Source organism: Myxine glutinosa, chromosome 4 (genome assembly GCF_964187855.1).
Source record: "Myxine glutinosa chromosome 4, kmMyxGlut1.1, whole genome shotgun sequence".
Lineage (NCBI taxonomy): Eukaryota > Metazoa > Chordata > Myxini > Myxiniformes > Myxinidae > Myxine > Myxine glutinosa.
The window spans coordinates 22,453,203-22,469,328 of NC_136264.1; the positions used below are offsets into that span (position 1 = coordinate 22,453,203).

At 39.5% G+C, this 16,126-nt stretch overlaps 1 protein-coding gene across 1 annotated transcript in view; it reads right to left on the bottom strand.

Moving 5' to 3' along the window:
- LOC137425815 (uncharacterized) overlaps nucleotides 1-16,126 on the bottom strand; it is a 1,363,480-nt gene that overhangs the window by 117,899 nt on the left and 1,229,455 nt on the right. Inside the window, exons 97-98 of the mRNA XM_078775194.1 lie at nucleotides 11,644-11,762; nucleotides 10,034-10,255 (exon numbers count right to left, since the gene is read on the bottom strand). Of these exons, the coding sequence (XP_078631320.1) occupies nucleotides 10,034-10,255; nucleotides 11,644-11,762 (341 nt within the window). The remainder of the gene's footprint in view (nucleotides 1-10,033; nucleotides 10,256-11,643; nucleotides 11,763-16,126) is intronic.

A 16,126-nucleotide genomic window follows, 5' to 3' on the forward strand; every position in this document is an offset into this window, starting at 1 on the left:
AATTTCAAAATAATTCATTATTTTATTTATATAGTATCTTGTATTAACATTTCCATTAAAATTATTTTGAATAATAAATATCATTAAACCCTTATACATTTCCTCAATACAAAGAGTCTCTTTCCTTGTAAGAAATGGTGTATTATCACCATAATGCTTAACATTCATCTCTCTTATTAATCTTGTAAAGTAATTCATTTTTGGTTCTAATTTAAAAGAGTTATATGTTTTTTTATATTTCTTATTATCATTAATTAGAATATAATCACAGAATAAACATTGTTTATATGAACCCTCATTATTAAGCCCTATTCTATCACAAGCTGGACAATTCTCTAATTTATCATATGGAGAGTCTGGAAATTCTAAATATCCTTCAGAACTTATCATATTTATATAGTAAATTTTTACTTAAACTAAACGCAAGTTTATTCATTAATAAATACAATGTTTCAAAGCACAAAAGACAAATTTCAATCAATCTCTACTTCGGTGGAAGATATAGAAAAATATGTCAAAGATGTTAAATTGAACAAAGATAAATATGGAAATTTTTGGGTAAAACCAGTTATGGAAAATAACATGAGCCCCTCTATTTCATTTAAAGGAAGAGCTCTAACTATACCTGGAAAGACATCCATTAAAGTAAATCTAACAAAAGTTTCTCCTCTACTCCTGGCAATTTATTCAAAGCTTGAAAAAGTGATTGACCACGATACTTTGAAAAAGAATGATAAGACCATTAATAATTCTAGAGGAGACATTTGTATTTTCTTTAATAATCCAAAGGGTGTAGATCTAAGTAAAATGAATGATGTTAATATTTCTGGTGAAATGTCATTTCGTTCTATGATAGTTAGAGATTATTTAAAGATAACTTTTGATATTAAAAATGTAGAGATTGAATCCGTTAATGAAAGAAAGTATATTGGTATAGATGGAAAGGTTTTTTCTGCTAATTAAATATGAGTCATTACAGCAGTGAAGATTTTACTATTTCATTGAACTCGGACGATAGTGATGATAGTATTTCATTGAACTCGGACGATGGTGATGATAGTATTTCATTGAACACAGATGATAGTTATGATACTAATAGTTTGTGCTCAAATGATAGTTATGAGAGTAGCTTTATTGATGACTCTGAGTATGATTCTGAGTATTCATGTGATAGTTATGACTTAGATGATTCTGAGTGAAAAAGTGTTTTAGTTTAAGCACAGCGATATATATAAAACGGAGCTGTAAAGCTCAAAAGTGTTTTATTTTAAGCACAGTGATATATATAAAACACCACGTTTTCTCACGCTATAAATATGGTTTATTGTGATACTTGCGAGAAGGAAGTAAAATATTATAAACAACATATTCTCACCGCAAAACATACATACAACATTTTAAACAAACTTTCCCCTCTTCCACCTGAAACAAAACACTGTTCTACATGTAATAAAAATATCCTCAAGAAAGGCTTCAAAATACATCTTAAAACAAATCTACATTTATCAAATTTTATCACAACTAAAAACTCTGATGGAGCATTCAAAGGACATATTAAAATAAGAGTCTTTAACTTCAAACCTCCTGAACCAGAGTCTATAGTTGATGCTGTAGAAATAGTTAAACCTGCTGTTCAAACGTTGATTGAAAAAACACTAAAGGAAATGAAACCACTTAAATTTTATATGGGAGTAAAATTAGAAATGACAAAGGATGAAGGAGTTATAGATGCACCATACATGAGAACTGAGCCACACTTTATATCTTCATATCAAGATTTTAAAACATCAGGAGTCTATGATGAACTTATTAAACAAGAGCAAGATGTGGATAATTCAATCGTAGGAAGTGGATTCAATATAGGAAAAATTATTTACATAGACATTCATATTCTTAAATCAGATCCTCTAAAAGCTTCTTCTTACATTGATTTACCCAGTGTTATCAAAAATAGAAAAGCAGTTATCAATATCAAAAATAAAGACAATAAATGTTTTCTCTGGTCTATTTTAGCACACTTACATCCTCCACATTTTCATGATGAAAGAGTATCTCATTATAAAAAATATGAGAATACATTAAATACGAAAGATCTAAAGTTTCCGATGACTTTAAATGATATTCCTAAATTTGAAAAGATGAATAATTTATCAGTTAATGTTTATGGTCTAACAGAAACAAACAACATTCAGGTTTTAAAGCTTTCTGACAATTGTAAACAAACTCATATTAATCTTCTATATTTTAATTCAGACGAAAATTCACATTATACATACATCAAAGATATTGCTAAATTAATAAAACCACAAGTCTGTAAGAGAACAAATAAAATATATATTTGTTTGCGTTGTCTTAACTTCTTCAATTCACAAGAAAGATTAGATAAACATTCAAATTATTGTGGCGAACATAAATCAACGGTAATCAATATGCCTAAAGAAGGCTCAAAGATCACATTCAAAGATGAAAATAAAAAGATCAAACATCCATTTGTTATATATGCTGATTTTGAAAGTATTTTAGAAAAAATTGATACTGCTTCTCCAGATCCAAAAGAATCATACACAAATAAATATCAAAAACATACTCCTTGTGGTTTTTGTTATTATATCAAATCATCCGTTGGTGATAAATATAACAAGTTAGAGATGTATAGAGGCTCAAATACCCCAGAGGAGTTTGTGAAACGACTAGAAAAAGACTGTGTTCGATTAACCAAGATAATGAGAGAAACCAATAAACCAATGTCCTTAACAAGTAAAGAAAAAAGGGAATTTATAAAAAACAATGTCTGTCATATTTGTGAGGAGAAAATTGGTAAAGGTCTAAAGGTTAGAGACCATTGTCATCTCACTGGTAAATATAGAGGTCTGGCTCATCAAAGTTGTAATATTAATTATCAACTCCCCTCTTTCATTCCTGTCTTTCTTCATAACAACGCTCATTATGATACACATCTATTTATCAAGGAACTCTCAAAGACTTCTGGAAGTATCTCAGCAATTCCAAACACGGATCAGAAATACATTTCATTCACAAAAACAATTCACACATCTCCTATTACTCATATCAGATTTCTTGATACATTTAAATTCATGGCAAGTCCATTGGTTAACTTGGTTCAAAATCTAAAAGAGTTTCCATGTCTTTCAGAGTATTTTTTAGATAAAGATTTTCTAACACAAAAGGGAATTTACCCCTATGACTATATGGACTCATTTGAGAGATTCAATGAAACACAACTTCCTTCAAAAGAAAATTTCTATAACAAATTAAACAACAGTAATATATCTGATAAAGATTATGTACACGCACAAAATGTTTGGGAAAAATATAACATCAGGAATCTTGGCGAGTATCACGATTTGTATCTCAAAACTGATGTGCTTTTATTGGCCGATGTATTTGAAGCCTTTAGATCTGTTTGTCGCACTGGATATGGATTGGATCCTGCTCACTACTACACAGCTCCTGGATTGGCCTGGAGTGCGATGTTGAAAATGACAAAACAAGATTTGGATTTGATAACCGATGTTGATATGCTTTTGATGATTGAAAAGGCAAAAAGAGGTGGAATTTCACAAGTCTGCTCGAGTAGATACGCAAAAGCAAATAACAAATATCTTCCAAATTATGATCCAACGAAAGAGAGTTCTTACTTGATGTACTATGACGCAAACAACCTGTATGGCTGGGCAATGTCTCAGGCTCTTCCTTATGGAAAACTTAGATGGGTAAAGGAAAAAGACTACAAAAACGTTTTACAAGATGTATGTATCTCTACACAAAAAGAATTGGATGAAGAAAAAGTTGGTTATTATTTTGAAATTGATTTAAAATATCCAGAGGAACTCCATAACCTACACAAAGATCTCCCATTTGCTTGTGAGAAAGAAAGTCCAAAGAAAGAATGGTTGAGTGATTATCAACGATCGTTTGATATAGGTGAATCAACAGAAAAATTACTTACTACATTATATAACAAGAAAAATTATGTTCTACACCAAAGAAATTTGCGACAATATTTATCAAAAGGTCTAAGAGTAGAGAAGATCCATAGGGTTCTAAAGTTCAATCAAAGTCATTGGTTAAAGGGGTACATTGATTTTAATACACAAAGAAGAACAGAGTCAAAAACAGATTTTGAGAAAGACTTTTATAAATTGATGAATAATGCGGTCTTTGGTAAGACTATGGAGAATGTGAGGAAAAGACAAAATATCAGATTATCAACATCTTGGGAACAAGCATCAAAATTAATTAATAGACCGAGTTTTACTCGAGCTGAGGTCTTTACTGAGAACTTTTGTGCGATCCATTTGATTAAAGAGAGTATTGAAATGAACAAACCTATTTATATTGGGACAACAATTCTTGATTTATCAAAGTCATTAATGTATGATTACTTTTATAATAACTTGAGGAAGAAATATCAAAATGATGTTAATCTACTTTATATGGATACAGATAGTTTTATTTTGAAAATTAATACCAACGATGTTTATTCAGACATGAAAAGAGACATTAATATCTATGACACGAGTAATTACAGTCCAGAGAGTGAGTTGTTCTCTTCTAAAAATAAAAAGGTGATTGGAAAGTTCAAGGATGAATTAGGAGGAAATGTCATGAGTGAATTTGTGGGATTGAGGTCTAAGGCTTATGCTTATAAATACATTGTGAATAACGTTGAAAAAACTGATAAGAAATTAAAAGGTGTAAAGAAAAATGTCATTAAAGAAACAATAAACTTTAAGGATTATTATAACTGTTTAACAACAAAGAAAGAAGAGTTTAGAAAGATTAATGGAATAAGAAGTTATAAACATCAATTATATTCAGAAGAGGTGAATAAGAAAGCATTGGGGGCTTTTGATGATAAGAGGTTTATTTTAGAAAATGGAATTGATAGTCTCCCTTATGGTTATATAAGTATATAAGTGATAAGATATATATAAGTGATAAGATATATATAAGTGATAAGATATATATAAGTGATAAGATATACATAAGTGATAAGATATATATAAGTGATAAGTTAAAAAGGGGGGGTTGGGGATTTTAACGGGCTACCGCCGCCTTTTTTACTATTATATAAATGATAGAACCAAGTATCAACCAGACTAAAGAGTGGAGGTGTAATCAACCTTGGTATATAAATGGAAAACATAATGAATGTGAAAAATATCAAATAGGTATAATTGAAAAGGCAACTGGTAAAAAAATTCACAAAACAAATAAGAGAATTAATTTAAATACCGGTGAATTGGGTAAAAAAGATGGAAATATTTTTGAGTGGACGGAAAACTTTGATGGTTGTCAGGAAAATATATACTTTAATTTTAAAATGGTATGTGGCACTGGAGGTGCTCAAACAAGAACATTGAGGGAGGTTTACCATTTTATCTTAGCTCAGTTAAAATATCTTAATAAAGAACCAAACTCAATCATCTTTTTTGTTAATATATTAGATGGTGAAGAGAGTGGCAAGAGAATTAAATTATTTCCCACGCATAAACAAATATTTGTAGGGTCGTTGTTTGAGTGGGTTATATTCACCAGATGATATTAAGAGTAAAAGGTTAAAAGGTCCATAAGGTCAGAAGGATCACAGGTGTTTAAGTGGTCTAATGAATAAGGATAACATGTCAAAAGGTTAGAAGGTTCGTAAAGAACAGGGTGAGAGAAATATAGGTGTTTAGGGGCAATGAGGGAGGGAAAGAATTAATATGGAAGTGAATGGGTCAAAGATTAATCTGCCAGATGATATGTAGAAGAAGGATGATAGGTCTATAAGAGAAAACAAATATTTGTAGTGTTTGAGTGGTCTAATGAACAACATTAAGGATAGGTACTACAGACAAAAGGTTCATAAAGATGAGGGTGGGAGAAATAGAGGTGTTTATGATTTTTGAAAAAGACAAGGGGGTAAATGACATTAGATAGGGATTTCCCATGTTAAACGGAGGTGTCCCAGAAGCAACATTATTACACTACTGAGGTGGATACTGGGATACCGTCGATGTTGAGGGCAAAGTTGTTGGTGGATTTTATGAGCGTTTTAGGGCCAATGATGATTATTTCAGATTTATCATAGTTAAGTTTGAGGAAGTTAATTTGAAGCCAGGATTTTATTTCAGTGATGCAGTTTGTCAGGATAGAGTGGGTGGCGGTGGAGATGGACTTGGTGGAGATGAAAAGCTGGATGTCATCGGCGAAGCAGTGGAATTGGAGACCATGACGGCGGATTAAGTGACCAAGGGGGGACAGGTACAGGATGAAGAGGAGGGGGCCAAGAACTGAACCTTGGGGGACACCTTGGGGGAGGGGAGGAGTGGGGGATTTGCAGTTATTGATGGAGATGAACTGGCGTCTGTCAGAGAGGTACGATTTAATCCAAGAGAGGGCAGTGCCGGTAACGTTAAAGGTGGTTTCAAGTCGGGTGAGGAGGATGGTGTGATCGATGGTGTCAAAGGCGGCGCTGAGGTCGAGGAGGATGAGAATGTTGAGGTTGCCAGCATCAGAGGAGAGGAGAAGGTCGTTGGTGATTTTGAGGAGAGCAGTTTCAGTACTGTGGTTGGAGCGGAATCCAGATTGGAATGTTTCATACAGGTTATTGGCAGAGAGGTGATGTTTGAGTTGAGTGGCTACAGCGCGTTCCAAAACTTTCGACAGAAAGGGTAGGTTGGAGATGGGTCTGAAGCTGTTTAGGGTGTCAGGGTTTAGTCCAGGTTTTTTCAGAATGGGGGTAACAGCAGCAATTTTGAGGGATGGTGGGACGATGCCTGTAGACAGGGAGGAGTTTATTGTTGCAATGATAAGTGGAGAGACAGCAGGAAGGGAGGCCTTGACAAAGCTGGAGGGGATGGGGTCAAGAGTGCAGGTGGCAGTTTTCATTCCTATGAGGAGATCAGAGAGGTCAGTAGGGGAGATTGGGGAGAATTGTGACAGGGGATGGCAGGATACGGGGGGGCAGGTGGTTTGAGGGGGAGCGGGTACGGCGGTGGTCAAGCTGTTGTAGATGTTTTCAACTTTGCATTGGAAGAATGAAAGGAAGGAAATGCAGTTGTCTGCTGTGCATGACTGGGTGGTGGTGTTCAGGGGGTTGAGGAGTTTGTTTATTGTAGAGAAGAGTGCTTTTGGGTTTCCAGAGCCAGAGTGGATAATTTGAGAGTAATAGGCGGAGCGGGCGCGGGAGAGGGCATCTTTGTAGTGTTGTAGGTGGTCCTTGTAGGCTTGGGTGTGAATTGTGAGATTTGTTTTATTGCGGAGTCTTTCAAGTTGGCGAGCACGAGTTTTCATCAGGCGGAGTTCATGGGTAAACCAGGGAGCAGAATGGGTGAAAGAAACTGTTTTGGTTTTTATAGGCGCAAGTTGGTCAAGGCAGGAGGAGAGAGTGTGGTTGTAGTAGTCAGTGAGATCAGAAAGGATGTGGAGGTCAACGAAGGGAGAAGTGGACATTTTTTCAGAGAGGGTGGATGAGAATGAGGTAGGTGAAAGAGCGTTTAGCTTACGGAAGTCGATAGTGCGATAATGCCTTGGTGCTGGGGTGGGGATGTTGATGGTCATAGTGATGGCTAAGTGGTCAGAGACGGTGAGGTCGGAGCCAGAGAGATGGTGCAAGATTAATCCAGTAGAGCAGACAAGGTCCAAAATGTGACCACGGTTATGGGTAGGAAAGTTGACATGTTGAGTGAGGTTAAAGCAGGTGAGTAAATCAGTGAAGTCAGTGGTTATTGTGGAGTCAGTGGAGTCCATGTGGATATTGAAATCACCAAGGAGGAGGATTGAGGGGGAGAGGGAACATAGCTGGGTCAGAAAGTAGGAGAAGTCAGACAGGAATGATGGGTGTGGTTTGGGAGGGTGGTAGACAACAGCCATGACTGACTGAGTGTGACCAGAAAGTTTAAAAGCCAGGTGTTCAAATGATGGAGCAGATGCGATGGAGATGAGGCTGGTCCTGATGTCTTGTCGGTGAATAATGGCAATTCCACCACCTCGGCCCTCCGAGCATGGTTTATTGATGTAGGAATATCCATTGGGTGTGGTGAGGTTGAGTGCGAAGTAGTCCAGAGGTTGTTGCCAGGTTTCAGTGAGACATAGAAAGTCCAGTTTATTTTCCAGGATGTAGTCGTTGAGGATGAGGGATTTGTTGTTGAGGGACCGGGTATTGAACAGGTTGAGCTTGATGTTGTTTTGTACGGCGGGGACGAACTCAGGTGATTTGGCCAGGGTTCGCAGACAGGAGGTGCGATTGTGTGCGTTGCTGTGACCAGGTGCGCTGGGACGATGAGTGGGAGTGCGCTGAGCCGACCTGAGGACGGGGATGGAGTGACCTGATTGTAAATGAACAAACTTACGACCGGAGCCATGGTGAATGTACCTGGGTCGTCGCAGGAGTCCATTGGATTTGATTGCAGAGATGCATGATGGGGTGGAGTGAGTATTGAGCAGAAGAAGCCTTGCGGCGGAGTACCGCAGAGCCATGCCAGGCAGGAGCGAAGAGACGAGCACGAGGGCAAGATTGAGGAGGTGAAACAATGGCCACAACCCACGGGAGCGGGCCCGAGGAAACAGCGAAGGAGCCGGGCAGGTGAGGCCAGGAGCAGAGCCAGGACCGAGCAGAGGGCAGACAGGAGCGAAGAGACGAATACGAGGCCAAGGTTGAGGAGGCAAAGCGGCAAATGCAGCGGCAAACGACCGCCGCCGCTAATCAAGATCACGGCGGCACACTGCCATCACCACCGCTGCAAACAATGGCCACAACCCACGGGAGCGGGCCCGAGGAAACAGCGAGGGAGTCGGGCAGGTGAGGCCAGGAGCAGAGCCGGGACCATGGAGAGGGCAGACCCAATGGCCAAAAATCCGCCACGACCACCAGAGAAGAAAGCTAAAGACAATGGCCCAGTCGGAGAAGCGGCGAGCAAGCGACGCCAGCGTCCTCTCCAGACCGGACCGGAAGCGGAATTGGTAGGAGGTAGGAGGTTTCAGAAATTCCTCAATACAATTGTATGTTCAAAGTGTTTTACTGGCAATGACATCTGTGTATATAATAAAACTCAGAATGCGATTATTTATAGTAATTGTCACAACCCCACCCGACAAAGCTCGATTTGTCAACGGCTTTCCGACCATTAAACAATGATGTTGATCAAACCATAAACTTGCTATAATCTGTATCAATCAATATAATGTAATGTTGAGCAGAATGGAATAAACACAGGGAATCATTTGTCGATGTTAATTATTACGATTACAATGGCGTTTGTCTGTCCGTATGTTCCCAAAAAAATACACCAATCAGGGCTGAGGATCTGGTCACATGACAGGGGGACAGCATTTAGTACCCATCACAGTTACATATTTTACTAAAAGGAAATATAATAACCTTCTGTGGCACGTTTTGGAGTCCCAGCGGATATCATTAGGAAGGTAGGAGGTTTCAGAAATTCCTCAATACAATTGTGATTTTGAAATGCCATCGACACGGACCTTGCCGCCGAATCCGGAAGGAAACAGATGATGACGGTTCGCTGGTTTGATGTAAATACAATCGTGATTTAAAATTAGATTTTGATATATTAACACTGGAGTATAAATTTGTGAATGGAATGATGAATGATGCTGTTTGGAATGAAAGTATAGCGAACCGGCTGTCCATGCCTGACGTTCGACTGAAGGTGGCACAGGCATGTGGAATTTATTGCTTCATCATTTCCCGTTCATCGTTTTTTTTTTTTACCCAAGTCCTTCACGAACCTGCTGCCTATGCCTGGCGTTCGACTGAAGGTGGCACAGGAATGTGGAATTTATTGGTTCTTCGTTTGTCATTCGCCGTTTTTTTTTTTAAACGTTTTCATACATTCACGAACTGGCAGTCCATGCCTGAAGTCAAAAAAATTAATACTTACATTATTTGCTAACTACTAACTGGTATTCCATCCAGGTCATACTATCCTCTTCAACTAAAGTATCAAACAAGCCCGGGTATGCCATTGTTAGACTACTGGTCTTGTTTTATACATACTCTCACCTGGTATATGAGGTTCCTTAAATCCATACCATCTCAGATTCCAGCCTGAGGTATACCAGGGGTCAAAAAATCCCTGCCATAAGGTGCAAGGGCAAGGAGGATTGAACCAGGAAAACCAGGGAAAGCCCTCAGATTGGTACCAGTTCCAGCAGTCTTTCCGTGGATTTGTAAACTGATTCACGTTGTTATTCTCTAGTCTGAATGCCCAACGGCCCTTTGCTCCTGGAAAACACAATGATCATGTGATATTGAGCAGAATTGAATAAATTTTCACTTTCAAAGCAAAAAGTGTATTTATTGACAAAAACTCCAAAATTACCAAACAAAAAAATATTTATGGAAGAGCAGGGTTTGCAGAGGCCATAAAGAAAGATACTCAAAGTGGGGCCACATTTGGACACATCAATCAAAGGATAAATCAACAACCAGGAAAGGAGGGTATGAAATGCAATAACCTGGAGGTTAGAGGGTTGTGTTAGGTATGGTGAAATAGACGAGTAAAAATTGTTGATGGCGAGGTGGTGGCATTGAATATTTGTTTTATTTGACCATGAAAATAGACAGTCGAGTTCATTTGATGATCCTTCTGGAGTGACTGGGTGAAACTGAGATTTGCCTCGATTGAAGGTCACCCATTTGTTGGAAAATAATATGATTCATTCATTCCATATCAGCAGAGAGTGGCACAGTTGAAGCCTGCATGTAAGTGGGACAGGATACAGTGCGATGCAATGTGGACTCATGTCCAAAAAGAAAGGGTTTTCCAGAACATTGTAGAAGTCGTTAATGCAGATGAGGAACAACAAACAACATGCATTTTAAGGCCATTTTCCCTGCTAGAGCGGGGGTTAGCCTTGCGGTCCCCATGACAATCTTCTCCATTTTGCCCTATTTTCTGCATCTCTCCTTGTTAACCCCCTTGCCCGCATTTCTTCTTCCACCATCTTTAGCCAAGTCTTTCTCGGTCTTCCCCGTCCTCTACTTCCTTCTACATCAATTTCCATCACTCTTCTCAACCAGTCACTCTCATCCTTCCTCAACAAATGACCAAACCATCTCAGCCTGTTCCTCTTCACAGCATCAATCACAGGCAATATTTCCATCATCTTTCGCAATTCATCATTTGTCTTCCTCTCTCTCAACGATACTCCGCACATCCATCGAACCATTCGCATTTCCACCCTTTCCAGCCTTCGTTGCTGCTCTACGTTCATTACCCATGTCTCGCTCCCATAAATCATAACACTTCTCACACATGCAGCATACACCTTTCCCTTCAGCTTCAGCGACACTCTCCTCCTCATCAGCACGCCACTCAGTTCCCGAAACTTCTTCCATGCACAGATGAGGAACAAGACGGCCTAATATGTAAACTGCCTTCATTCCAGCCTCCATTGGGAGAGGAGAGGGTTCCCTTGTTTGCAACACATTGACGGAGTAAGTGGAGGAAGTCAGAGCACGATGTGTCATGATGGCCTTGTTTATCACAGACAGTGAGCTTGGCATGCAGAGCAGGCTGACGTCAGACTGGGTCTAATGCCCAAGAAAATTGCATTATAAGCAGTATGAAAATATATAATTACATAACTACCAGAGGTACAGGTTCTCACCCATTTCGTTGTTGGTTCCCTGAGTCACAATTCTTCCAGAGAACTTATCCGGCTGATATCTCGTACTGTCACTTTCATGAATAATGCCATCATTGTAGTACAATCCATTGAACAAACCACTGCAATGCAATACATAGAAAATACTCGTTTAAAATTACATGAAAAGCAGATATAAACGTTTCTGGAAACTTCAACAACATTTCCTTTAATTCTTGAAAGTAATTTCTTTATGATGTAGGTATTTCTAATATTTATACCAAAACTACTATTGGTGCGTAGTGCCAGCAGAAAATGTTGCATTGTGTTTGTTACTTAATTATGTTTGGTTACTTAAATGGTTAAAATGTTTGGTAACTTAATTATGCTTTTTTTTTTTGTTTTTTGTCTTTGTTTTATGTACTATGTCAAAGCGTCTTTGGGTTTCTTGAAAAGCGCTATGCAAAATAAATGTATTATTATTATTATTATTATTATTATTATTATTATTATTATTATTATTATTGTGCAGCAAACAATAATTTGGTGAGGGTTTTTGAATGTAGTTTGTGAATGTGAAAAATCTCAAATATCTCTTGAAAAATGTGAGCCAAAGAATGCCGTTACCGTGACCAAATTATTTGCTTGGATCAGCTGTATAATTGCATAATTACACAATGTACCTGCAGAAGATGTAGTATTTAGTAGTCATGGGATATCAATTTGTCACAACATATATATTTTGGACCAATTTCAGGCAGGTGAAACCTGTTCCTCGGTTGCCTCATTGTGATGCATCAACGATGGTGTTGATAGAGCATCACATTAGCGCTTCAACCACAATGGATTAATATGTTCAAAACTGTCTCTCGGCTTCGGATAATTCAATGTCATCCAAAAGCATTCTCTGGAGAGGGTATGCCAGGATGATTCATTGGTCAATCTTTTTCGTAAAAACGTTTGTCATGAGATCTGCTGTCATGAGGTTTACAAAAATATTAGTCCACACATGAAACTAGCGATTACAGACTACTGCTGAAAGTGAGGATTTGATTTTTAAATACAGTAACCATTCGCCAGATGTTGGTGAAGCCTTTTTTGTATACACCATTTATTGATCATGAAAGAGCTTCAAACAGCATCGCCACAAAATTAAACACACTACACGTGTAATTCACTTGCAGGTTTGACTTTTGTTATGAAATCAAGTCGAGACCTCTTTTCTAGATATGAGGCTTCATCGAAATCTATCTCCACATTCCCTATAACACAGAATAAAAGAATAATATTAGAACTACAGAGAAAGAACGAAATAGCAATTTGCATTTCGAAAACAACGAAATAGCATTTCGGAAATGCTATTTCGTTCTTTCTCTGTACTTCCAATATTATTCTTTAATTCTGTGTTATAGGGAATGTGGAGATAGATTTCAATAAAGCCTCATATCTAGAAAAGAGGTCTCGACTTCATTTCATAACAATTTATTGAAATCCATCTCAACACTCAAGTGCCATGGATAAACTTCTCAAACCAGAGTGGTTTAACAGAGAGCCAAATGCCAATGATGCCGGAAGCCAATGGATGCACTGGATAAGATCTTTAGAACTCTACATGCAAGCAGTACCCGACGTCACGGACCTACAGAAGTTGAATGTCCTCATTTGCAACGTCTCCAACACTGTCTTTGACTATTTCTCCCACTGTGAGACCTATGACGAATCTGTGACAGCCTTGCGAGCGCTCTATGCTAAGCCACGAAGTGCTATCTACGCTCAACATCTGCTCACTATGCGCAGGCAAGAACCGACTGAGACATTGGAGTAGTATATGCAGGTGTTATGACAACTCTGCAAGGACTGCAGGGTGCCGGCTCGGACGGCCGTCGAAGGCGCCGATGATCCAATGCGAGATGCTTTCATCACTGATCTCCAATCGCCTGCTATTCATCAGCGAATGCTCGAGAATTAGGCTATGACCTTCCAGGTTGCGTACAAACAGGCCAGGGTTTTGCAACTGGCCCAGGTAAGATCTGAGACGTACGGACGTCAATATCTGACGGCGAGCACCGCGACTGCCGAGAAATGCTTGGAAGCGGTTTCCGTCGCGGAGCGAGCTCCTGAGTGGGCTGCCGCTTGCCTGGCCCTCATCAGCGAGAGCCATGACGCTGAGGAGAGCGGCCCGATTACCACGGCTGCGACGACTCCTGCAGAGGGGACGGCAAAATGTTTTTTTTGCGGGAATCGCTGACATCCAAGGAGCGGTGTCCAGCTCGAGACGTGTTGTGTAATTGTTGTGCAAGAAGGGACCCTTTGCCAAAGTCTGTAGATCGACGAGGAGACGAACAAAGCTCGCGGGTATGCGCGCATCTAGAGCTGCACCTGTCAATGGTGTCGTGCCTCGCGGCCTGGCGAGTGCGGTGATACCTGTGGTGATTAATGGTGAAGCGGCAGACGCTTTGATCGATACTGGGAGCAGTGAAAGCTACGTCAGCCAAGATCTTGTCGGCAGACACGGATGGCCCACTGTTCCGGCCACTCAGCACGTGTACATGGCATCTATGGCACTATGAATGAATGATCGTTTTTTTTAAGGCTATTTTCCCCGCTAGAGCGGGGGTTAGCCTTGCGGGCCCCATGACAATCATGGCTCCCTGTTTGAGGCAATGTTTTCTTTTTATGGCCGGATGCCTTTCCTGACGCCAACCCTTGGTCACGCTCTTACAATGCGCGGGGATACGGTGTACCTATTCTAAACCGGGGTACACACCGGGATCATTCATCCCAGGTCTGTCTGTTTGTCCGCACAGAATAAATATGATTTTCTCTGCAACCGTTGGTCCGATTGACAGGAAATTTTCACCACAGGTGTGCCTCCTCCTGTATAATTTATTAATGACAATTATGATGTCATGGGTCACATGGTGCAAGCGCTATCTTGGAAAAACAAAACATTTGCATCTTTATATCTCCGAAAGCACTCCATCGGAAAAATTGAGACATGGCTCATTGTAAAGAACTCTCCATGGGAAAATAACATTTGTTAAAGGTGATGTCATAGGTTCCTCCATTATGATGTCATAAACCGACAAATAGGTGCGCCTCATACTATATAATTTTATAATGATGATGACGTCGTAGGTCACGTAGTATGGGTGCCATCTTGGACAAAACGAAAAACTTTGCACCTCTATATCTCTGAAAGCGTTGCATCTTACTATAATTCACCAAATGTCCGTCCGTCTGTCTGTCTGTCTGTCTGTCCGTCCGTCCGTTCGTTCGAAGGTACCGCAAAAACGGCTGAACCGATCGCAACGATATTTTGGGTGTGTAATCCTGGGATGTCCTGGAGTAAAATAGGTTATATTGTTTTTCCAATTTCAGCTTTGGCCTCCAGAATTTTCAGGTATGGACTCCCGCATAACGTTATTTTCCCGGGTGCCGCACAAACTGCTGCACCGATCACTGCACAGCTACACCGATCGGCTGCACCGATCGGACTCGGTGACCTCGGACAAAGACCTTTTATAAGGACATGGGTTGAATCCCTGCTTGAGAGAATGCCAACTCCCTCCGTGCCATCACGGTCGTCTCTCCAACTCACAATCCCACGTCAGTAGGGATCACGTCGGTACGATCCCTACGATCCCTACGTCAGTAGGGATCGTGCGGAAAGGACGACCCAAAACCAATTATCTTCTTTTTGATTCGTATATAAACATCATTAAAAGTAAATAATGACCTCGGCCAAAGTTCAAACGACGTGAGTTTAATCTCCACATGAGAGAATTCCACATAGCTATTTGGGCGGTGTATACGCTAACAGATCGCTGTCTCCATCGATCTTGCCAAGGCCGTAACACCTATCGGCTCAAAATCCTTTTAACTGTTGACTTGGTAGTTTTTACAATGAAGGAAACATTAACAATGTTGTTAAAAATTTATTTTGTGATTAATTTGTGATTGGAATTATGTTGTTTGGAATGAAAAAAGAGATATCGAGTTCAAGTAAATGACGACATGCCGACATGATGGTTTCTACTTTCCAAACGTGAACTTTGTGGATCGCCATATGCAGATTCACCACGGACCAACGATCGATGTTTCTATACGTGAACATACCCGTTTGTTTGCGAACGGGTACGTTTTTCATTGAAGTCCTTCACGAACTTGCTGTCCATGTCTGACGTGCAACTGAGGGTGCTACAGGAATGTGGAATTTATTGGTTTCATGCTTTCGCATTCGCCGTATCTACATTGCCTGTTTGCTTCTGGCCTCTCACCCGTGCATAGCACGGGTATCTCACTATTAGAAAAAAAATGAGACATGGCTCTTTTTAAAGAACTCTCCATGGGGAATAACATATGTTAATGATCGTATATTAAATGTTAATGAATGACAGATGGTAATGACCTTCTGTCGTATATTATAACACCTTTTTCTTCTTTAAAAGGTTGTTTTCGACTTGCTCACCAAATCTATTCATTCCAAAAAAAAATTCCATCTCTT